The 25,256-nt window shown below is 44.4% G+C and overlaps 2 protein-coding genes across 4 annotated transcripts in view; both read left to right on the top strand.

Annotated features, from left to right (window-relative positions):
* Window positions 1-19,273, top strand: part of LOC121466001 (glutathione S-transferase A2-like) — a 30,609-nt gene extending 11,336 nt beyond the window's left edge. For 2 of the 3 annotated variants that reach the window (XM_041679420.1, XM_041679422.1), the window contains exons 2-7: window positions 5,735-5,840; window positions 9,381-9,432; window positions 13,804-13,936; window positions 15,861-16,002; window positions 17,979-18,110; window positions 18,898-19,273. In XM_041679420.1, the coding sequence (XP_041535354.1) occupies window positions 5,754-5,840; window positions 9,381-9,432; window positions 13,804-13,936; window positions 15,861-16,002; window positions 17,979-18,110; window positions 18,898-19,029 (678 nt within the window). In that variant the 5' untranslated portion in view covers window positions 5,735-5,753 and the 3' untranslated portion in view covers window positions 19,030-19,273. Of the gene's footprint in view, window positions 1-3,464; window positions 3,511-5,734; window positions 5,841-9,380; window positions 9,433-13,803; window positions 13,937-15,860; window positions 16,003-17,978; window positions 18,111-18,897 lie in introns of those variants that run through there. The other variant, XM_041679421.1, reaches the window with a different exon arrangement.
* LOC121466002 (glutathione S-transferase A2-like) overlaps window positions 3,460-25,256 on the top strand; it is a 105,520-nt gene continuing 83,723 nt past the window's right edge. Inside the window, exon 1 of the mRNA XM_041679424.1 lies at window positions 3,460-3,510. The gene's annotated coding sequence lies outside the window, so the exon portion shown is untranslated. The remainder of the gene's footprint in view (window positions 3,511-25,256) is intronic.

The raw sequence follows: 25,256 nt of genomic DNA, 5'->3' as shown, positions 1-25,256 counted from the left end.
AGTTGTGAGTCTCCTGGATGCTGAGAACCAACTCCCATCCTTCAGAGCAGCAATCTCTCTGACCCCTTTTCTAATTGGTTACTTCTGTAGATTTACTTTAGGGACAGTGTCTTAGTTAGGGTTTCTACTGCTGTAGACACCAACATGACCACGGCAACACCTGTAAGGAAAAAGCATTGAATTGGGCTGCCTTACATTTTAAGAGGTTTAGTCTGTTGTCGTCATGGTATAACATGGTAACATGCAGCAGACACAGAGCTAGAGAAGTAGCCAAGTGTCCTACGTGTTGGCTTGCAGGCAACAGGAAGTGGGATGAAATACTAGGCTGTATCTTGAGTGTATATGAAGCCTCAAAGCCCACCTCCACAGTGACACACTTTCTCCAACAAAGCCACACCTACTTCATAGTGCCACTCTCTTTTGAGGTCATTTTCTTTCAAACCAAATCATTCAGAGTTTCCCTCTGTATTCCTATGTGGCATGGAACTTTTTCTACAGATCAGATGACCTTGATTGACCCCTTCTGCTTCTGCTGGCCAGGGGCTGAGGTTACAGGCACGTGCCACTCTTGTTCATCAGCTCCCTTCCATCAGGACAGACAGCTCAGTAGTTAAGGGCACTCGTTCTAGAGGAGGACTCGTTTACTTTCCAGCATTGACAAGGTGTAACTCCAGCTTCAGGGTATCTGAAGCCCTCCTCTCTGGGCAACAGGCACATGTTAGTGTACAGGCATACAGGCAGGCAAACCACTGTATATGTGAACTAAATAGAGAAAGAAAGAAAAAGAACAAAAGAGAAATCTTTGGAGAAACAGCAGAGGTCCTGGCTGGGAAGAAATAAATATGAGTCTAGAATAGCTTTACTGTAGAAAGAAGACTTAAACTACTTTCTATTTCATAGGACCCTGTGGGAAATCATATGTTGAGAAAAAAAAATTGATTTGCTTTATTTTGCAAAAAAAAAATAATAAGTTCACTCAATTTATCAGAAAACAACAAAGAGGCCCTGTACTGAGCCTGTGGTCATTCTTCAGTGACTGGGTTCTTGAGACAGAGCATGAGGAGATCAGAAGAAAGAGAGACAGGTAAGTTTAGATGGGGGAAGTCTTACACAAGCTATGTCTTAAGCCAAGGAAGTTTATTAAAAAGTACAGCATCTTTTATACTATTGTTCAGGGAAAAATGGGGCAAAGTCAGCAGAAGGCTAGTCAATAAAGTGCACAAAGGGAACACAGGGAATCTCAAGGGAATTAGAGACGGAGCACACAGTGGCCTTGGGACTGAAACTCAAGTCTCTTCAGGAGGAGCAGCCACATTCCCAGAAACCAAAATCTAGACTCCTTTGAGGTCCAGGCCTCCTCCCCAGGCTGGCCTTGCCAAGTCCACTCCTGAGCAAGGTCACAAAACTAGGTTCCTTTTTTCCTTTCATCCACGTCTTCTGAGAAAGCCTTAGATTGTTGGACTGTCACCAAAGCCCAAGACATGCTTCTAAAACTTGTCTAACACTCTTCACACAAATGCTTAAGAGGCAAAGAGAGACAGCCTCAGAGAGAGATGACACAAGGGTGTTGGTCACACAGGGAAAGAGTATTTGGGGTGCTATGCTTTGATGTTCTCTTCCATGTTGGCTCTAGCCCGGGCCCTTGGGAGCATGCCAGAACATATATGACCTCCAAGCCACACTCCCAGCCCTGTAAACTTTTCTCCAGAGAAAGTTATTTCAAAGATGCATTTGTAGAATGTGCTCCGTTTTTATTAGAAATAAAGTTTAGGATTTGTATCACAGAACTTTTACATTTGTTATTTCAAAGGTGGGACATGATGGGCCACTAGAATGTCCTTTCTACACCTGCACACAGTGACACATTTCAAACACTAAAGGAAAGGTGTTCACACACTCACAGAGGCTTTCCAGTGTGCTGCACACTTGGCCAGGCTTGGGAATTCATAACCAAGCCCTGGAGAGCTTCTTGCTCAGGGCTTCGTGCTGTCTGGACAGGGACCTGATCGGGAAGCCCAGAATGTGGATGGAGAGGGGCAGGCCCAGCTGAAGCAATGGTGAGTGCGGAGCCTGGGCTGCAGAAAGACTAAAGTGCAGGCAGGCTAGAAGAACAGGGACATGGTCCCAGGAAAATGGCACCAACAGGCAGGCAGCCGAGGGCTGGGACAATGGACTCACTTTAGAGGAAACAGCACCCTCAGCAGTGCTCTTGATGCTGTGCACTTGAGATCTCCAGTTCTCTCCAGCAAGTCTCCACAGTGCTCTCCTGAGACACTCGCCTTCCCCACAGGTTTTCTTTCTTCCTCTGTCACGAGCTCGCCGCCTGTGACATGGACTTTTTCATGAGCAGTGTCAGACACAACTCTTCCCTGGAACTGACTGACACACGGACATGAGACCCTGTGCTGTGCACATGCGCATCACCCTGGAGGGCAGCACTGCTGCTTTGCCAGCTAGCTGTTTGTAGAGCGGTGGAGTGGATTCTACAGCTGATGAGAAATTAGCAGTGCACACCAGGATACAAAGGGGCCAGCCCTGGACACTGGGAGGGTGTGCAGACTCAGGCAGTGACTCGCATCTGTGAAGCCACCGAGGTCAGCATACGAGACCTATGGACCAGTGATTATAACTAAAATCACAAGTTAACTTGCTGGTCTGTGAGTGAAGTCAGTGACAGATGCCCTTGTTTGTGGATAAGATCCCTGAGTGTGAACTTGGCAGGAATTAACCGTAATTCTCACTGTCTTGTAATGCCATTGCTAATGGTGACATGACAGCTTCCCCACAGCAGGAACTGCAGGGATGCACAGATGCACAGAGACCCAGAGCATGCTGGGACAGTGTGCTGATGGTCAGTCAGGTGAAATTAAGGGTGAATTGTGAAATTCCTTTCTGCCCTTCAGTTCCTGATTAATACAGGACAAAGGTTGAGACAATTATTTTATTACAGGACATTAGCATTCTCATCAGATACAGTAAGCAGAGGACATTGTAAACTAAACTTCAACTTAGCCTTGAAGTGAGGCAATGTGTTAATTCTGTAATTTAAGGCTACTTTCACAAACTTTCCCCCAAATTCAGTAGATGTAAGTCGCATCTTATCATAGCTGAGGGTTCCGTGGTTGACTCTGTGACACCATTCATGCTTCCAGCACAGTCCTCCCTCCTGTGTTTCTTCTGTCCTGAGCAATGTGCTTCATTAGGGTTGTTCACAGGAACAGGCATGAGAGGTCACTTAGAGACACAGGAGCATTAAATCAATGAAAACATTCAATGATCCAGATCTTCCTGAGAGGGTGGTGGCTTGCGAGCCCCTCCGTGATTTGTCAGTCTATCATGAAACTCTGGATACTGAACTCAGTGGGAGTCAGTGGGAGTCAGTGGGAGTGGCTGCTCCCTATTGGTCCCCACCCCCTTGATAAGAATGGTCAACTTACTAAAGTAGCTCCCTCACTCATCTGGAACAGGAGTTGGGGAGCTGAGCAGAGCAGCCGTCTGGACTCTCACTAGGTCAGTTCTCTCTCTTATAACCTGTGTAACAAGTTCCATGTGTGTCAATAGAAAACAGCTTTTCCAGGTTCTATTTAGCATGCAATAATTGTACAAAGGAGCTGGTTTTATTATGCAATTTCACCTTATATATATATATATATATACTTTTATCATATCCACTGCTCAGTACCATTACTTTACTTGCATTTGATTCTGGTTCATCTGAATTATTTTGTTACAGAATGTTGAATAGCAAGCTATTTCTCCTCCTCTCTTCCTTCTCTCTTTCTGTCATCCATCCCCTCCTCCATTCCTCCTTAGCCATGTCTCCCTCGTTCCTCTGTCCTGGTCTTCATTCTTCCCTTCTTCTGTCCCTTCCTTTCTCCTCCTCCTCCAGTGTCACTGAGCTAAAGAGTGGGATTTAAGGTATTTACAAGGGAATCTATACGCGTGGGATTTAGGGCAGTGAGGAGTAGACTTGGATTGTGCTCACACACCTGAGATCAATAACGTTCTTCTCTTGAACTGTGTTCCAATCTCACAGAGAACGTGCAGATTCCTCTCACTTGAGAACTTGAATTCACCCAGACTCTCCCAGGCCTCCCTCCCAAAGCCCTTCCTTCCCCAGTTTGGATTTCTACCACATTTGTTTGTGTCCTGTGGATTCTGATTGCTTTGATGATTCCATGTAAATAGGAGAGTAGCAGATTTTATACTTAGGATTTGTTACTTTATTACTATCTTATTATTTAATTACAAACAACACAACCTGTTTTTAGATGGTAATCCCAAGAAAGAGAATGAAAAAAAAGTGTGAATCTTGAACTATTGAACCATGAAATGTTCGAGGAATGTAGACTGAACCTTGCATCGTACACCAGAGAGAATGTTGTTTGCATATTTCTTCTGTGATCACAGCTGTGTGTATGAGGAAGTGTGTGCGACACCAGAAAACAGTTTAAAATTCTGTAGGAAGACATGGCAGGAAGAAATGAGTCTGTAGAGGAACGAGGTTAAACCCAAACTCTGACCCTCAGCCGTTATGCGGCCACCCCTATGCTAAGGTTCAAAGCATTCATCACTATTCTGGAGAAGACCAGCGGACTCTGAGACAGTGTGCAGCTCTAAAACTGGAAGGTTAGAGGTTCTGCAGTATGGGGAGGGATCTGAAAGCCTCAGCATTTCAGAGTCTCTTTGAAGTCCCAGTATTGAACATTCCAGGGCAAAGTAGAGTTCACGGAGAAAACAGAGAAAAGCCAACAGAAAGACAAAAAGAACAGAGCATTATACAGTGCTGTAGGAAACTGCCAGGTGCCCAAGAGAAGCAGCTGTGACCTGAGGGCAGAGAGGCCGATGTCTGAGGGGTCAGAACTGAGGTGTCAGAACGTTGCTGAGGTCTGGTGATGCTGAACTGGTGGGAGAGCCCACAGCCCTGGAGACCTGATGTCTTCTTCTAGCCTTCTAGCCACTTCAGCCATGGGCATTTCACACACACACACACACACACACACACACACACACACACACACTTATACACACAAATGCACACACTCGTGTATGCACGCACACGCAAGTAGAGTGTTTTTAAAAGGCAGACTCTGAAATTTCCTACCACATCACAAGTTGAAGACACTGCCCATGACCCATGATGTTGACTTACAGCCCACTGAGCAGCAGGACCCAGTATGTGGGTTCCCTGTGCAGGAACTGAGCTGCACTCACCAGGGTTTCCTCCTCACGTGAGGAGGACATCTATTTCTCCTGTAGACTGGAAACAGGGGCAGCTCCTCACCAGCAAACTCTGTGGTGATTACATGCAGTTCACATGAGCAACTGCCCGTTATGTGCTGTGCACCAAAGGCAGTGACTCCCTGTGATATGAAGTTGATGCATCAACTACCACCTTCTGGACCCTAGAACAGGATCCAGTCTAGCAGTGGGAAACAGACCTGCAACCAAGAGATGGGCCCTTCTCCTGTGGGGAGAATAAGTGTTTAGCACAGGCAGGGTGACATGAAGCCATCAAAGCTTCTAAAATGAGCAGCCCAGGAGCCAAAAGACCGGGGAGGGACTTTGTCTCATCCCCTCCATGATTGCTCTACTTTCTGGGTGAGAAATTAGTCATTAGACCTTCTTGGGCCCCTGCAAAAGAAGGCAGATGGCCCTTCCCTAGTGCTGTGTTATTGACCATATCCCAGAGTGCAGTCTCCCAGGATTGATCTCTTTGCTTTTCCATTCACAGTGAAACCACAGCTGCTGCCATGGCTGGGAAGCCCGTGCTTTACTACTACATTGGCCGTGGCAAAATGGAGTGCATCAGGTGGCTCCTGGCTGCAGCAGGGGTGGAGGTAGGTTGTGCATTGCTCTTCTGTGCCAGGACCTAAGATAAGTCTAAATACTTCTCTAGGCTGAGAGGCTCCACACCGGAGAAACTGTACACAGAATGAAATTCAATGGTAATCTTGATGTACTGAGAAGGAGATGAACTGATTTATGTAAATGATAACTTTACTATGCTTTATACCATAACCTCATTCACTTAAAAGCTGTTTTAAGGAGAAATATATATCAGTAATTATTCATTGGGTTAATTAACTATTTGAGTTGTATCAAGTAATATAATGAGTCATACAGAATTAGAAACTTAAATACTGATAATTAGGCAATAGTAATTGATTATTTCAGGTCATGACATGATATTTTGATGTGAGGTGTGACACCATTGTTTTAAAAAGAGTATTTACACTTGGAGATTCACTACTGTGAATTTGTGATAGGGACATGTGACACCTTGGATGTGTCTGACATTAAGGTCAGAGTCACAGAGAAGATGGGCACAGTGATAAACCCGGTGGACATTAGCTGGGGGCTATTGGAGCTGGTGATTGATGGTGGAGGATCTTTGCATCTTGTGTGTAGTTTTACAGAGTGGAACCAGAGTGGAACCAGAAATTTCCATGATAAAAATGGTTTCAAGGGGACAGGATACTGAAGTGATGTCTCAGTGGTCAAAATCCCATGGTGTCCTTGCAGAGCGCCCACACAGGCTGCTCACAACCGCCCGTTGCTCTAGCCTCAGAGGGTGCCCACGCCTCTGGCCTGCATGAGCCCTTAACGCCTCCCCCTCACTCCTATAAAATAAAAACCATGAAAAGGGATAAATTATACAAGAGACGTTCAATAGGGTTAAGTTAAAGATAGACATGACAAATGGGAGCCCTGACACAGAAGACAGAAGCACACCTCCTGCCACAGTCCAGCACTCTTAGTAATTGGTTTGTAGAGACTTTCAAATGCCAGGTGCAGGGCTGGTCGGGAGGGCATGGGTAGGATGTAAAGCAGAGGTGCCATCTTCAGATGGCCCCACATCTGTGAGCTTTCAGAACTGAGAGAGTGGTCCAAGTGAGTGTGGAAGCAACATTCTGAGGTTAAATGTTTTCTTTCCTACTTTAGAGCAGAAAATTCTGGTAGACCTTAGTGCTGCCCTCTAGTGGTGTCACTGGGAAAAACACTTCCCAGCTCCCTCCAGGGGAGCTCAGCTATTGGTACTTCCTGAGAGGAAGTCCTGGAAACTATTGAGATTTTGCCCTCCTCAGACAGGAGCAGAATGGGAAGGGTAAAAGATGAAGTGGTGTCCTGTGAAGGTGGTTTTGGCGTCCTCCTTCAGTGTCATTTCCCTCCGCTGTGGAATCCACCTTCATTCCTAACCGAAAAGCGCTTCAGCTGATCCTTTCTGAATGAAGGAGGGCATAAGAACCGAGACACGCTAGTGACAGCCCAGGAGGATTCGTTAAGTACATGAATAGTTGGTTGCCAGTGTCTGTACACCAGCTCTGTGGCTCAGGGGATGTTCTAAGCCACTGGACTGTTGATTCAGCTCACGAGGAGGGGGTGGGGCGTCTGCACAAGCCTTCCTCTTCCGTGTCCATAGTGACTGAGAAGGCAGTGGGCAGAGGCCACTAGAGACCCTGGCTCGGACCTTCCAGCTCAGTGTGCCCACAGGCTGCCACTGACATTATCCCCCTCACACCCACCAAGCCCATCACAGTTCAGCCACCTCTGTGATGACTGTCACCACTCCCTGCACCTCTCTGAGTGCTGTGCACGTTGTTGACGTCATTTCATTGTCTGTCAGTCCAATCTGTGGGGTTATGGGATCGTCAGCACACTGTCTCACCACGCAGGCTAGAAGCTGATTTTCAGCCTTCCGTGATTGAGAAATTTCTTTAAACTTTTTAAACTGTGAAAGGAAAAGAGTGGTTTAAAGTACTCTAGACCACTGGAGAGATGGTTAGGTTGCTAAAGATTAAACCACATGTGTTTGGATCCCAGGAACCCATATAAAAGGCCATCGTGGATTGTCACTGGGTATGTGTACCCTCATTCAAAAACATGTAAGACTCATCCATAAAACCAATATTTTAAGAATACTGCAGTGACCCTAGGATGTAAGCACCTTTGACATGGGTCTCGAGTAATGGCTTGGCCGTTTAGAGCTCTTATTGCACATGTAGGCTGTCAAGGACCGACCTGGACAAAAATACCTCTTGCCAAGGTAGGGGCACGGGAATTTAGAAATATAAGTAAAGTCTAGAAGATGCATAGAAATTAATAATACAGAAACCATAGAATAATAGTGGTCGGGTATTCCAGTGATTACTGAAAATTTGCCCCTGTTTATTTTTCCATAGCTTTTATACCCAATGTAAATGGGGTGGGGGAGGAGGGAGGTAACAAAAGACTTTATTAACATGATACAAAGGACAACTCAAACAGTCAGTCACTTTAACACTCTGAGACATCCGATCATTAGCATTCTGATGTCTAGGTAGCAAAACTGCCCTAGATCATGTACCCTGAAGGCCGCCCCTCCCCAGGTGACCTCATAGTTACAAAAGAAAGAGCAGAAGTACCTGTCATGATTGAATGGAGCTATATTAATGTCAAAAGAATCAAGCAATCACATCCTGCGTTCGGACATGCAATTATACTTGTTGATCATTTGAGTAACCTCCAACTCTGACTGTCAGACAAGGTGGAAATGGGCCCAGATTTTAGGGCCTCCACAGTACACAATCTATTGTTCCCAGCACCCACCTCTGAAGCTAATAACTGCTCATCACTCCATCTCCAACTGAATCTCTATTTACATGTAAAAGACCATACATAGACACAAGAAACACATCCACAAAGACACACACACAATTAAAATTAGTAAAACTAAATCCTGAAGAAAAGAAACCCAGGTAATCATGGGCCCATACCATGTACTGTAAAATGCGACACAGAAAGTTCTATTCTATTCTCATTGGACTTAACAGACTTTCCTGAGAGCCCAAAATCTCAAAGTCAACTTTCTAATGCTGGTTCTCCAGTGAGATCACTCTTTTTTGTTTGTTTGTTTGTTTGTTCATTTTTGGAGACAGGGTTTCTCTGTATCCTGTTAACGGATCTCTGGAGCCTGTCCTGGAATTTACTCTGTAGATGAGGCTAGCCTCAGACTCAGAGAGACATGCCTGCTTTTGCTTCCTGAGTGCTAAGATTAAAGGCATGGGTCACCTCTGCCCTGCATAGATCACTCTTTTCTTAGGGCCTATGCATAGATGGTGAGGTCAAGGTGGAGGAACACTACAAGATTGAGTACCTTTTTTGTGATCAACACCCTTTTGTTGATGGATCTAATCTAAATTCCAAGTGACCATGATCAGTCTCCTTTGTAGCTACTGTATGTTTTATCTTCTATGAATGTACTACCAGACACAGTCAGCTCAAACTCAAAGATCTCCAGTGATACAGAATGTTCTACCAGACACAGATTGTTCAATTTCAAAAGTCTACAATGATACAGAATGGGCTAACGAGAATGCCTTTACTTTTTCTGCTTCCAGTTTGAAGAAAAGTTAATGGAAACTTCAGAAGATTTGGAAAAGTTAATAAAAGGTAACACCAAGTATCTGTATGTCCTCCATGTGGTACCTACTAGATGGTTTACCATGTTGACTGATGTTTCTCTCCCACCAGGTCCCACATCCATTTAGTCCCAAATAAATACACAGAGGCCTGCATTACTTATAAATGGATTTACCTATTATCTCAGGCTTCTTATTAACTCTTTTAACTTATATTGGCCCATAATTCTTGTCTCTGTTAGCAACATGGCTTGGAACCTTTTCAGCAAGGCTGTGACATCATGCTTGCTCTGTGTCTGGATGACGACTGCAGACTGAGTCCTCTTCCCAGAATTCTCATTGCCCCGCCTCCACTTCCTGCCTGGCTACTGGCCAACCAGCATTTATTTAAAATACAAGTGACAGGGTACAAACCATTGTCCCACAAAACTCCCCACTTTTTATAAACAAGAACTCTAAATCAAATCTCCTTTGTTTAGCTTTTCTCCTGACCATTATCCACAACAACTTGTAATCAACATTCTAAACAAAGGCAAACCTACTTAATCCGTTTTTTGGGAATGTGGGCATAGCTTTTTAGGATACCTCCTGCTGATTGGGGGCGCTGCTAATCTTATGGGGACCTAAAGAAAATTTAGAATTATGAGTAAGTCCTGACTGGAGTATCCTGTGAGGCTTGACTATCTCAGGCAGCAGTCTTTGAACTGTTCTGGATGTAGAACTCAGACATCTGGGCCATTCCTCCTATCAGAGATTTCTCAGGTGGTCTTCCTTGGTCAAACCTGATATTTCTTAATGCAGAATGAATCCACAGTCCCTCATTTCCTGTAGAAACAAAAGCAAAACCTCTCCTCCAAAGTAACATATCTTTTGACTTCAATTTTTAACTCAGGGTATTTTCAAAATATCTTGGATTAATTCAGCAGCATTTATAAACAAATGTCTTGTAGCAGCTGTTATTCCTTCCTCAGCCATCAAACAATTTAAAGACAACACAATAACATACAGTATCCAGACTCTGTGTATTTTTAATCTTTACATGGCTTTATTTTAACCTCTATTTCTTTTATTTTTATTTTTAATTTTTGGCTTTTTGAGACAGGGTTTCTCTGTGTATCTTTGAATGTCCTGGAATTCACTCTATAGATCAGGTTGTCCTTGAACTCACAGAGGTCTGCCTGCCTCTGCCTCCCAAGTGTTGGGATTAAAGGTGTGTGCCTAAAATTCACTTAAGAACCTAAGAAAGCTTAAAAAGGAATTCTAGACATAAAAGAACAGAGTCAAGCATGGCTTTTGGTAGCCACAATTTTTTTTTTCTAGATGGGCTTATAGTGAGCAAGGCACTGCAGGGCACAGTAAAAACTGCGCAGCTTCTTAAAAAAAAAAAAAAAAAAACCTGCAGCTTTCTGGACCGTGCTGCCAGCATGAACTCTGACAAGGTCCATCTACAGAGCATTTGAGTGGTGTCTGTGAGCAGAGTGCTACAACCTGCTTAATGGCAACATAGACCTGCTGTGTGTCTAAAAATGGGGCACTGTGCATGGCTCTCAGAGGCAGCAAACAGCTTGGTCATGCTGAACTGGGTAGAGAAAGCAGGCAGGGCCATATTTCCTCTAGTAATTCATAAGTAATGCTTAAGTTCATAAGAAGGGCTTAGCATTTTAAGAAGCGCTCCTGGACAATAAAGAATTACAGATACACAGTAGGACATATTCAGACATAAAAGACCTCTAAATGAGCCACAGTGTTTAAAAAATATATGCAGGCTTGAAACAGAGAAGAAAGAGTATAGAGAGTTATAAAAATGAAATAAATGGTTTAAAAAAGTAAAGTCTTTAAAGAGGCAGAATATAGTCAGTCATAGATTAAAAGGAATAAAGAAAATAAGCCATATAAAGATGGAAAATTCACAAAGAGTATGGATTATGTATATTATTGTGTTTTCTTTAATTTTTTTGACTATGAAGGAGCCAAGTACAGAGAGACATTTCATTGTACGGGCTGCTAAACTAAACCAGCATGTATATTATAAAGGTATCTTGGCTTCAGAATTTGGGTCTAAGGATATGTTGCTTTGGAAAAGATGTTCTTTTTTTGTTTCCACAGAGGATGAGAATCTGTGGATTGCTTCTAGGTGTCATCTTGGACACCCCTCAAAAAATTACTTTGCCTAACTGCTGACTGAGATGAACCTAGCACACAGGATACACCATGAAAGACCTGACAAATAGTGCCCCAATCAGCAGGAAGTAGTCTGGACAACTAGACCCATATTCTCAAATATTGTTTATAAATGTTTGTTTATATTTAAAGGGGGATATGCTATAGAGTTGGATATTTTGCATTGCTATGGATCTTGATTTATTGATATAACTTTAAGGTTAATTTTGTTATGCTGTGTATATGTATTTCTGTTCTTGACTAAGGTATTATGTTTGTGTAGCACATTTAAAAACAGAATGTATAATTAAATAGAGAGTCATCTATAATAGTCAAGCTTGCAGTCATGTTAGTTAGATTTTCTAGATGTACAGAGATGTATTTCGTGTGGATAGGGACCTTTCACATCTTTGAAAGGCTACAGAATATGGCATTTCAAGTGCTTTAAGAACTTAGGACTTTTTATGACAATGAGACACATCTGCTCCTGGCAATACCAGTCTACTTCAAGAGAAAGATGGCCATTGAAGAGGCTCCTTATGGAGTTGGTTAGCCATTTGGGCGAGAAACTGCTCTTGCCTGGACTGCTTGATGAACTGGACATGCAGTATCCACAGAGAAATGACTGCTAAACTTACCTAAAGATGAGATGGTCCTTCAGGGTTACTGCTTCATGAAAGAGTCTGCAAGACATTCTGCAGGGCACAAAAGAAAGGGACTGACAAATTGCCAATATAGGCAAACTGTCTTTGAAATTCCTGCTTCCTGGAAAAGTCTGCTGGATACTATGGGCCTGTAGGCTGAAGATGGATGCCCCAATTGTACAAAACAACTTTGGGTGACTGTCTAGGAAGTGGGATGTCTCTGTCAATTCTAGAGTTTTGGAAGTTGTTTACAATGTGCTTAGATAATATTATATTTATCTGGAGTCTTTGATGGAGTTGAAGAATTGATAATTACAGTTTTCCTTAGTTATTGTAAAAGAGAAAGTAGATACAAATATTGTAACTGTAATTCTTGCTTGATAACTGTTTTGTTATATGTAATTTTACTATGTTAAAGTTAAAACCTTCCATCGCATTTAAAAAGGAAAGGAGAGATGATGTGGGATTCTCCTCTGTATGCTGTGAATATCATTGGTAAAGAAAGAACTGCTTTGGGCCTATAGCGGAGCTATGAGGGAACAGAGCTAGGTGGAGGAAACTAAATAGAATGCTGAGAGAAAGGAGGGGGAGTTAGAGAGAAGCAATGGAGCCACCGCCTGAGACAGATGTGTTGAAAATTTGCTGGTAGGTCACAACCTCATGGTGATGCACAGATTAATAGGGACAGGTTAAATTAATATGTAAGAGTTAGCCAATAAGAAGCTACAGCAAATGGGCCAAACAGTGATTTAATTAATACAGTTTCTGTGTGATTATTTTGGGACTGAATGGCTGGGAATCAACAAGCAGCTTCCTCCAACATTACCAGAAGGTGATATTGGTGGGTGATGGGTGGGAACAGTCAGGAACAGCAAAGGGATGTGATGGAGGTGGTGGGGCTCCTTGAAGGGTCTGAAAATGGAGACAGTGATAAAAGTGGGAAGCAGATTTCCACAAGAATTTGCCAGGAAGCTTCGGAATAAATGTTTTCTCACTCTTTCTGCAGCAGAGTGAGCTATTTCATTCAAACTTCTTCTCACTGACTTATATCAGACCCACAAGGTCCAATAACCACACAGGTACATGACCATTGATTAAATCACAGGAGGAAAAACATCTGGGATGATTTTCTTGAGTGTTTTCATCATAGCTACTGATAAATCACTATCACCTCTTAAGAACAGGCTGTAGGAACTCATGGTGGCTCACTGCATAAGAAAATGTCACACATCACCTTAATATCATGATGATGATGAGATTGTCAAGCATACTAGTTCTGCTTTCATGGTGGCCCTCTGCTGTCCCTCCTCTTCTTCCACATGTATCCAGGGATATGAACTGACATAAAAACATGCACTAGAAATATAATATGTGTCTGGATAGGAAATAAAGATGGATTTGAGAAGCTCAAACGCCAAAAGAAGATGGGGGAGACAGAGAGGAAACAGAAGCTAAAAGTAAGTGGGGTTCAGCTTGAAAGACTGAGAGCCAATCATTTATCTTTCCTCTGCATGATCAGACACTTCAATACAACTTTTCTGCTCCTGAGAAGTGAGCCTAGGACACCTCACAGACCTTTTTCCTTTCTTGTTTCCCAGATGGGCGTTTGATGTTTCAGCAAGTGCCCATGGTGGAGATTGATGGGATGACGCTGGTACAGAGCAGAGCCATTCTCAACTACATTGCCACCAAATACGACCTCTATGGGAAGGACGCGAAGGAGAGAGCCCTGTACGGTATATTTCCTGTTATTACTCCAAGGGGAAACAAAGGAAGGATTTGGGTCTCTCCATGAATGAGCAAGAGGGTGGCAGGGTTTATGTCTAGGAGCAGGCTGGTTATACCACTTAGGCCAAGTATGGAAGAGTCCATGGAAGAGAGGGAAGGACAAATGGGGTGGATGCAGGTGAGTGTGGCTACAGCCGAGGAGGATGTTGTCTGCACAGCACAGGGACAGAATCGCAAACACGGTGGCCAAGGGTCTGAGCATAGGGGAGACATGACTCCAGGTGCCCAAGGCTTCAGTGCTGGACCTCAGCCAACAGCTTTGGGCAAAGATCACAGGGCTTGAGGCTGGAGGAGGAGTCCTAGGGAAGGAAGGGTGAGACCCAGGAGTAGGAACAGTGCAGAGCAAGCATCTGAATTCCCAGCTAGTTCTACTGGTCAACTCAATGAAGCTTAGAGAGATTGGTTCCTAAGGACCAAGATAACCTGAATCATTTAACTCAGCACTAACGCAGTTCTATGGACTGTACCACCCATGCTGGGACCCACTCTGCTTGACAAAATCCTTCACTCATAAACCACTGTGTAGGAGTATTGCAGTTGTTCAAGAGCTAAAGGTGGTGCTAGTCATGATCTATACTGCAGGACACATTTGTCCATGGGAAACAGAGACTCGGTTGTAACAGTGCTTGTATAGAAATACTTGTAGCAGCATTATTTATAATTTTCTCATGGTAGGATCAGCCATGATATTCAATAAAAGATGAAAGAGGAGCACAGCATATGATTTTGGCCATGAACAGACATGAAGGGGTGAGGGGAGCACAGCAAAGGTAAAGCGTGAACATTTTATGATATTCCTGGCTCATGCTATATGAAATATTCTCGAGTTCCCCCTGCATAAGGAGGAAGCAGATTAGTCCTCCTGCAGCAGCTGCCACAGTGGCAGGATTGGGGTAAGAAGGGAGTGAGGATCAGACTCTGCTAACATTGGAGGGTGTCAGCAGTCTAAGAATGCGACGGATGCATTGGAACACAGAATACTACCTTTGTGGGGCCAACACCAGAAGTGCGTGGAAGTGTGAAAGTGAAACTCTCCCAAAATCACCGTGTGAACAAGGGATGCGTGTGTCTGTGTGTGCTGTGGCTGGAATGAATGAAGAAACAGGCACACTGACAAATGTCAGAAAGGCCAGAATCTAGCAGCAGTGTGTGGAGGTCATCCAGATGTTCTTCGTGAGAAACAAGTGGAAAACTTCTAACTCTGACCTACAATGACTCTGGGCCATGCAGCAGAAGGAAAGATGAGAAAACCACAGTGTGGAGACAGAGAGGGACAGGTAGAGGTGGGGGCCGGAGGAGAGACCGACAGAAAGAAACAGAAACAGTGAAGACAGAGACACAGCGAGACACAGCCACACACAGACAGAGACAGAGAAAGCCTGTCTACTATAGAGTTGATAGTTATTATCTTTTGTTTGTGATTGTTTTGTTTTGTTTTTCTAGACAGGGTTTTTCTGTAGCTTTGCTGCCTGTCCTAGAACTAGCTCTAGTAGACCAGGCTGGCCACGAACTCACAGAGATCCCCCTGCCTCCGAATCCCAAGTGCTGGGATTAAAGGCGTGTACCACCACCACTTGGTTGATGGTTATCATTTTGGATGTCACCAAGTTTATCATGACTGTGTCTCTGTATGGGCCAGTGGTGCTCTTTGTAGTTTGGATGGGTCATGTGTGTTTAACAAAAACTTTAAGCATGTATTTTGTTGAAAAGGATGTTCTAGGGACAAAGTTCATATCTGTGTTATTCCCACTACAGGTGAGTAAGTTTGCAACCAATTTTCAGTGTAAATCTCTCAGGTTTTTAGATTAAAAATCAAAATAGTGAATCCCTGAAAACCCTCGAACACATGGATAATTTTGTCTTTCAGGATTGACATGTATACAGAGGGGATTATAGATCTCACTGAGATGATGCTGCAAATGGTAACATGTTTCCCAGACCAAAGAGAAGCCAAGATCTCCTTGGCAAAAGACAAAGCCAAAAGTCGGTACCTGCCTGCCTTTGAAAAAGTAAGTAGGCTGTTTGAATTCTAGGGACAATGCGTTCCCAGGACAAGAGAAAGGCAGAGATTGGGAAGGACAGGGTGCTGCCTCAGTGACCTTCCATGAGCCTCCCTTGCAGCTCCCTGCCCACAGGACACTGTATAAAAATGGCCTGTGAAGGGGCACTGCATGGTCACGCCAATCTAGTGGTCCACATTCAACAGGGTTCAAGGCCATAACCAGACCTGATCTGTGGAAGGCTGAGACACACCAGAGATGGACCTAGATCTTGCAGACACACTGGGCTTCAATTCCAGGGCAAACTGCAGAAAAACACAGATGGAAAAATATTCTGTCACATCACACAGGGAGGCCAGAGAGCCATTGGCTGTCAGGAGAAGAGGAGAGAGCTTCAAAGACAGAGGAGAAGAACCTGACCTAGGACAGTGATGTAGGCAGAGGAGGAGGCTGATGAAGAGATGTAAAGGAACACTGGCCTGCAGGAGTTAGGGTCACAGATGGCAGGCTTGGGAGGAGAGCAATGCACAATCACATGAAGGGGTGTAGTGTACATGTGATGTCTCTCTTAGTTGGGGCTTCTCTTTGGATGTAGATCAAGAACACGTCAGACTGACTTGATCTTCAGTCAAGTAAAAGCTAAGAACAAAGGTGTGATCCTAGAGGATTAGGGATCCTACACATTCCTCAGAGACCCGACTTTGACCCCATTTATAATTCACCGAACGTTCACTCATGGCTGCCTCTGCTCTGTGGAAGCAGTGAGGGATTTAGGGGCCATCAGGTCTCCACATAGCCCTCTAGAGACAAGGCCCTGTCTCACAGGACACAATGTCCAGCCATCACCACTTAGATGATCTCTGGTGTGTAAATCATGATTTTCAGGAACACAGTAAACTCTACTGAGAATGTTTGATGCTTCCTTTTGTAGTTTATTGTTTTTTTTCTTTCCTTCTTCTTTTCCTTTTCTTTACTACAGGATTTCTCTATTATATAGTCCTGGCTCTCCTGGAACTCTTCTGTGGACTGGCCTCAAGCTCCCAGAGATCCACCTGCCTCAGCATCTTGAGTGCTGGAATAAATGTGTGTGCCACTATGCCTGGCTTTGTTTCTGAATGTGGTCATTATATTTTTTTCTCTGTAGATGTGCACACTGTGATAAGGTGACCACAAAGCATTTTAATTCTTCTCTACTTGTAGCTCATGCTGTAGCCAGTGCTTGTGCTTTAGGTTATCAGTGATTTTCATATTGCTGGGATATTTAAGTAAATGTCACCAACTGTATCTCAGACAGTTCTATTATTAAATCTTCTCACAACCAGAAATGTTGAAATAAATGTTAAATAAATAGCCAAAATCAGATAGGAAGATTAGCCCCGTATGGTGTTGGCATGCGCGTCTCTACAAAGATACTGAGACTCCGACTCAGTTCCCCCTGTACAATTCAGCCCCGTCAGTCATGACGCAGTGAAGGTTGGGAGTCTGAGCCGATGCTGTACAGGGAGGTTGTATTGTAGCTCAGACAGGTGTATTTCAGATTCCAGAGAACCAAGGAGAGCAGACACAGGAGAGGACAGACACAGGGTGTTCTCTGGTGACTGATGTTCCCTGCAAATGAGGGCTCTGCACACGGACTGAACGGACAGGACAGGGAGAGGAATGTCCTGAAATCCCGGTGCTCCATCATTTCAAACTAAGGGGAGGAGTCATGATGTGTAAGGGGCTAAGCCCTTATCCCATGTGGAAAATGTACATAGGGTGGCGGTGTGAAGGCTGTGGAATGTGCAATGACAGAGAAAGGTCACCTGAGCTTTAGAGAGGAGATTGCGTGCCTGACTTTTCATGCTGCCTCTTGCATCATAGGCCTGTGTCTGCAGTTGTATACCTGCCAGGAAGAGTCAGAGACTCCATTGGGAGACTTGGGAAGAAGTAGTGGCCATAGCTCAACCCTGTATGCTCATAATCTGTCTCATTTAATTTGGCAGGTCTTGAAGAGCCACGGACAAGACTACCTTGTTGGCAACAGGCTGACCAGGGTGGACATTCACCTGCTGGAAGTTCTCCTCTATGTTGAAGAGCTTGACTCCAACATTCTTGAGCCATTTCCCCTGCTGAAGGTAAGAGAGGCAGAAAAGCATCCACACCTACTTGCCTCTTAGGATATAATATTCCTCTGGGCTGCTGAGTGCCTAACCTCAGGCCTCCAAACTGAGCTACTAGATCCTGGTTACATGCATGAAAATAATCTTTTTACATATTGAGTTTTAAGACTGGAACCCGAAGAAGACCGTTTTACCTTTTATCATGAAAAAGACACAGGAACCCACAGCTCACTCCCTGGACCCCTGTTCCTTGCAGGCTGCTTCTGGCCTTCATCTTCCATCCCATGTGGCCTGTCTCTGCACACTCAGTGTCTGAGCAGGACTCTGTCATGCTGACCCCTTCCTCTGCTCTGAGTCCTCAGCACTGTGCTTCTCTCTCCATGGTCCCCACCATGCTGTCTTCCCTCTTCCCCCAGTGACCCCATCCTAATCTACAGTGTGAAAATTGACTGTGAGTTGCTCCTGGTCAGACTTGGAAATTTTCGTTTCCATTTCCTACTCAGTTTTTCACGTCTTCACTTTTCTTTGGTAGTCTCTGCTTTACACCCAAGAGACACAGTGCTCTGTGCTCTGCACCACACTCTGCACAGGCTGTGTACAGGGGCCTGAAGAGAAGGCAGTTGGATGTCAAAGGAGGTTTTAAGGAAATTATGCTGAGCTATGGTTTCTAGCTCATGGATTTTTCGTTCTTCTCAAGTCTATTCTGGGCCTGTTTCAAGGTTGTGTGCTGAGAAAGGCTCAGATATTTTACACTGTGCACACGAGCAGTTCTGACTCTCAGGCTGTGTGTTCTGGATTACAGGCCCTGAAGAGCAGAATCAGCAGCCTGCCCAATGTGAAGAAGTTCCTGCAGCCTGGCAGCCAGAGAAAGCCTCCCTATGATGAGGAAATCATTGAAAAGGCAAAGAAGATTTTTAAGTTTCAGCCAAGTTGAATTGGCAGAGGCCACAGATACCAGTCTTTGATGTTTTGCAAAAATGAGGAGCGAGTGTGGATCCTGGCTATTGTGAGATAATAAGGAGGAACAAATGCTATATGTGTCTCGTGTGTTCAGATTATTGACCTGGGATTATGTGCATCACATTTGAAGAGTTCAACATGCAATCATCACTACAAATAAAAACAAAACTTGTGAAAACAGAAAAAAGCAAAATAAAAATACACTAGCAAAAAAAAAAGGAGTAACTAACATCAATGTAGAATAAACAAAAAACTTTAAAAGCAAAATTAGTTTAAAAGTGGAGAAGATAAAAAGAAAAGTGGAAAAAAACATTTAAAGATTGCAGGTTTGATAGACAGGTATTAGGTAGGTAGTGAAAGATTTTTTTATAAAAAGAAAAATTAATGAAGGAAAGAGAAGACAAAATATAAAATTTAAAATAGTTAGAGACAATCTGGAGAGCTGGCTCAGAGGTGATAAGCCATGTTGCTCTTGCAGAGGACCCAGGTTAGGGCCCAGCATCTGTCACTCCAGCTCTAGAGAACCTGATGTCCTCCTCTGGCCTCTGTGGTCACTGGACACCCATGATGCACATACATAACTGTAGGCAAAACACCTCAACACACAGAATAAATATTGAAAATACTTTAATAGTAATAATAAAAGAGGAAAATGCACATTAAGCAAAATAACATTAACAGAAACTATCTTTAAAATGTTTTTCTATCTTTAACCTGGTGTGGTGACACATGACTTTAATTCCAGCACTTGGGAGGCAGAGCTACATGGATCTATGTGAGTTTGAGGCCAGTCTGGTCTGCATAGTGAGTTCTAGAACACTCAGAGCTACAGAGTAGTGGTGCCCTCTCTCAAAAAATGCAGAAGAATATTCTGTTCTTGCCCTCACTGGAACCCATGACTTCACCCTTTCCATGCAATATCAAATATCCAGGCCCAGTCCTGTCCTGAACATCTTCTGTTGAGGTCTAGCCTGGTGGGTCCTTCTAATCCTCTCTGTATACCTCCCCTTCCTCAGGTCTAGCCTGGGCTCCACACCATTGCCCTGGTGTATTCTCGTGAGCTCCACTTCCACTGCCATCAACCTCCAGCTCAGGCCAGCATGCACATCTGCACACACGTCAGACCCTTCCCAGCTGTGGGAGGCACAGAGGCCCTTGTGCTCACAGATAAGCACTAGGGAACCAGGAATGCCAAACACACAGGGTTGTCCCTTCAAAGAGAGGGATGCATGACCTGTTTCCCACCCAGGAGGCTGGGAAACATTGTGGTTAACAGCCTGGTGGCCTTTGAGCTATCCGTGTATCGAAGAGCACACCGGATCCTCTACAATGGGAGGGAAAAGAACAAATCATTAAATTATGTGAAAACATTATAAGGAATTACGTTATTTTATATTTACCTAAAATTACACGAGTGTGCTCACTTGTTTTATGTCATCTTGACAAAACTAGAGTTATGAGGGAAGAGGGAAGCTCAACTGAGAAAATATGGCTTGTAGGCTCACCTGTGGCACATTTTCCTATTTAATAATTGACACAAAATGGCCCAGCCCATTGTAAGTGGGGGCACCCATGGGAAGGTGGTTCTGGGTGTATAAGAGAGCAGACTGAAGAAGCCTGCAGGAGCCAGCCCGTAACCAGCAATTCTCCATGGCCTCTTCTTCAGTCCTGCCTCTAGGTTCCTGCCTTGAGTTCCTATCCTGACTTCCCTGGAAGATGGACTACAAACTGTAGGATGAAGTAAACCCTTTCCTTCCCAAGTTTCTTAGGACCACGGTGTTTATCACAGCAACAGAAACCTAAGACAACAGATAGGGTATTTGTAGAACTGTAATTTTCAATGGAGTTATGCACTTGGGGTCATAATGCTCTCCCTCAAAGTCCCGGACTCCCTACTACAAGTCTCACTACTAGGTATGAGGCACTCCCGGGCCCATGGGTAAAGATACCACACACTTCTGACACAGGACTTGGAGGATTCCAGCTGGGACTTCCCTGAAAGCCTCCCCCCTGAGGACTTGCTTCCATAACACCAGCTGGGACTGTGCAAGCTGCCAGGGGAGAAAGGCGACCCATAACCCTACCTCGCTGTGATGGCCATGACCCCAAACAACAAGCAGCATGGCAAGTTCATATCTTGACAGTCACCAAGAGCTATCTAATTGGACCTAAGCTTTGATCAACATAAGAAAAATCAAGACAGTAAGAGCCTTGTTCTGCCCACTGGCGTGTCGCCCTATACAACTCCTACTCTATCTGAGGACCCAGGAAATGACCAGGGAGCCATGTCATCGAGGTTGTTTCTGACACTGAGAAAATCAGCAAAGTCAGCTCCTAAACGTTAGCAAAAACACTAGAAGTAGCCGCTTAATTTTTTTGAGATTATAATCTAATTATAATCATTTTCCCTCCCTTGATCCCTCCAAATTCTTGAACACACCCTCCGTGTTCTCTTTCAAATTCACAGACTCTTTTCTCTCTGTTGTTACAGCATATACATGCCTGTATATACATTTATATCGATCTGCTTTTTTAAAGTACCTAATTGGGGGCTGGAGAGATGGCTCAGTGGTTAAGAGCATTGCCTGCTCTTCCAAAGGTCCTGAGTTCAATTCCCAGCAACCACATGGTGGCTCACAACCATCTGTAAAGAGGTCTGGCACCCTCTTCTGGCCTTCAGGCACACAGACAGAATATTGTATACATAATAAATAAATAAATAAATAAATAAATAAATATTTAAAAAAGTACCTTATTGCTGGGCAGTGGTGGTGCATGCCTTTAATCCCCTGCACCCAGGATGCAGAGGCAGGCAGATCTCCATGATTTCCAGCCTGGTTTACAAGAGCTAATTCCAGAACAGCTGAGATGGTTACACAGAGGAACTCTGTCTCAAAAAAAAAAAAAAAAAAAAAAAAAAAAAAAAAAAAAAACGCTCTCCAAAACGAACTGAAAACAAACAAACAAAAAATGACTTTGTTTTGCTCTTGAAAGCAGGTCATCCTGTGTAGGCCTGCCTGGCTAAGTATTTAAGGTCTCCTGGCCTCTTCCTTCCAGGTGCTGGGATTGAGGGCATGAGCCATCACTCTGATTAAAATTATACCATTCAAGAGAGTGTTATGTATTTAAGATTTAACATAATTTAAATTAGTAATGGTGTATCTTAGATATAAAAAGCCAGACAGTGGCACCTGCACTCAGGCGACATGGGGGGGCACAGAAGCAGCTGGTTACAGAGAAGTTTACAGAGAGGTCAAACAGAAAACCACAAAGAATACAGTCTACAGGTAAGGTATGTTTTGCCTTCTTAACTGTGAAACTATATATAAAATCCCTCCTCACTGTTTACATTTGACCTGCTAAGTCCTGCATTCAGTAACTCCAGGCCCCACAGGCATAACAAGAGTCATCTGAACACAATGGATGCTCAATCACTCATCTTGCCTCTGTTCTCAGCACCTGTCAATCTGCTCCCTCCACCCAGGCTCTGGCTCTTACCTCCTCTGCCTGTTATTGGGGCTTGAAGATGTCAGTTATCCTCCTTTGCCCCTGCACTGTCAGACTCCTCATCCCATTGCCATTTTCTCAGAGGTAAGTTACTTGCTTACAGCTCTCAACCTCCATGTTTAGCCTCCACCCCCCGAAAGAAAGGAAGAAGAAAAAAAGAAAGAAAGAAAGAGAGAGAGAGAGGGAGGGAGGGAGGAAGGAAGGAAGCAAGGAAGGAAGGAGACAGGGAGGGAGGTAAGGAGGGAGAAAAAGAAAAAATGAAATTGACTCCTAGATTTTTCTACCTGGAAGGATCTATTCTACTTACTATGGGCAAATCCCACTGCAAGCATCTTCATGCAAAATCTCCCACTCAGTCTAAGTCAGCTTCACAAAGGCTCATACTGAAACTTCCCTGCTCCCTTGGATGCAGGCAGTGAGCCCCATGCTGCACAACCTGGATGTGATTGTTTCCTTACAATTCCACAGCTGCCACGCCTCTTCTCCCATCCCCCAGTTCCCTCCCTGAAACTCTGCTGGGATGCAGGCCCAGGTGAGAAGCTCATCTCCAGGAGGGTGCCCACAAGACTCCTCTAGAAAACCTTAACACACAGCCCTAAAGTCCAGGAGGAGCCCAGAGTACTATAGAATGATGTCTTTTACCTCTTCCTCTCACCAGATAAAGATTAAACTGGGCGGTGGTTGCACAAGCCTTTTTAATATGAATGCTCAAGAGGCACAGGCAGGCAGATCTCAGAGCTCGAGGCCAACCTGGTCTACAAAGTGAGTTCCGGGACAACCAGAGCTACAGAGAAACCCTGTCTTGAAAACCAAACAAACAAAAGAAAAGTTAAGCAAAAAAATGCAACATTAGAAAGCAATAAAACCAAAAACCAAACAGGCTAGCTCTTTCCCATTTGAGTCAAATACACAGGCCCAGTTTCCCAGCTGCACCTTTTATTTATTAAAAACCATTAAAATTGATTAAAAAATCATTTAAAACTGGAACATTGCAATAATAAACCAGGATATAGTTCATAAAACTGGTATCACCCACCCCTCCCACCTGTCATGGCACAAACAGATCTGGAGCTTGGTGTCCCAGTCTCCAGGCACAGGCGTTTCCACAGCAAGGCTCCTGTCCCCATGCTGAAGTCATGGCCAAGCATGTCTTCTGAACAATGGATGCCGCACAGTCCTCCACCTTAAATAAAGTATCTCTTCAAGGACCACAGCACAGGACTTTGCAGGCCTCTGGCCCAGGCTCTAGCTAAAAAGGAAGCAGCTGCTGAGGCCCATGCTGGCACAGGGATTTTACAGGGTGGGTTTGGACTTGGGCACGCCCCAGTGCTCTGGGCGGCTTGTTAAAGCCCATGTCAATGTCTCACTCTCCAGTTTCTGGTTGTGTGATAGTGGAGAGGGTGCCTGAGTGCATTAAGACTTTTAATCAGTGCCCGGGTGACCCTGACGCTGCTGGGCCTCAGACTGGCTGTTGAGAAGCACAGTCAGGTGAAGCTAAGCCATGGGCCAGGCAAAGAGATTTGACAGATTGCATCCCTCTAGAGAGCAGAGCCCTAGGGACACAATTCCACACGTGAAAACCACAAACAAGATCTTCCCTATTTACATCAAATACATAATCCCCTTCAATGGCTGCAGTTTGCTGGTCCTACTCTGAAAGCTCACACCTAGAGATTGTTAGATTGGCTGGTGGTTCTCAGAACTCTACTCTCTGCCCTTGTCCTTTAGACAATGGAACTAACTAGAGGGAACACAAGAAGTGGGAAAAGTGACCTTTTCAGATCCCCCGAGAAGAAAATGCCTTCTACCAGGATACACGAACTCATTTACCTCGATTTCGTTTCATCCGGAGCTTGCAAGCCAGCGACACGATGAGAACCAGTGTAAAAGCCCTTTCTTCTCTCAACCCATAAAGGTACAGGAGCTTGCCATCTGGGTCTGGCTTAACTTTTATCAAAACCCTGTAGGTATCCTCGAAGACTGGAATTAGTTCATGTTGCAAACCTGGGAAGGGAAGAAGATGCTCAGCTAGGAGCAGGAGCAGCAGGAGCAGCAGCAACCCCCAGGAAGACTGCCAGTTAAGATGGGAGAAGTAAAAAGAAAAAGGCACTTATGTGGGGCCCCCTTAAACTTGGCTGACATCTTATCTACCTTTCTAAGAGATGCTGGATCAGGGACCCACTGTGCCAGGTAGTTTGATGACAATTACCAGACTATGTTCAACTATCTTATTCTCCAAGGGCACAGGCTCCTACCATACTCACCAAACACTCCTTTGAAAACCCACAACTCGAGACGGATTGGCAGGCGACTAACACAGGGATAGAAAGTTGGAACTATCTCTTGGCCAACACCAACAATGCGTTGGAAATACAAGGGAAATCTGAAGTCCCTCCTTGACCTGCAAGAAAGGAGCATCAGACAGTCCTCTTTGGCCGCATCTCCTTCTAAAGATGCCTTCTGTCCTCTCCTTCCCGTTGATTCCCAAGCCCAGTGCTTCTCTTCCAGTTACTATTCATTTACAGTCTGTCTTGCCTTCTGTGAACCCTAGAACACTACACAAGAATCCACACGTGAGTATTGACAAGGGAGCTTCTGCCGATGAACCAGCCATGTAGGGCTCTCTCTGACCTGGGATACCACATGCCAAGAATCTAGAGTCAGGGGAGGCTGTGGTCAATGGAACCCACACCT

This window comes from Microtus oregoni, unplaced genomic scaffold, assembly GCF_018167655.1.
Source record: "Microtus oregoni isolate MIOR12 unplaced genomic scaffold, Mior012 000032F_ref0000030, whole genome shotgun sequence".
In the NCBI taxonomy this organism is placed as follows: Eukaryota; Metazoa; Chordata; class Mammalia; order Rodentia; family Cricetidae; genus Microtus; species Microtus oregoni.
The sequence above is the reverse complement of the archived record's forward strand: the minus strand, read 5'-3'. Positions and strand labels throughout refer to the sequence as shown.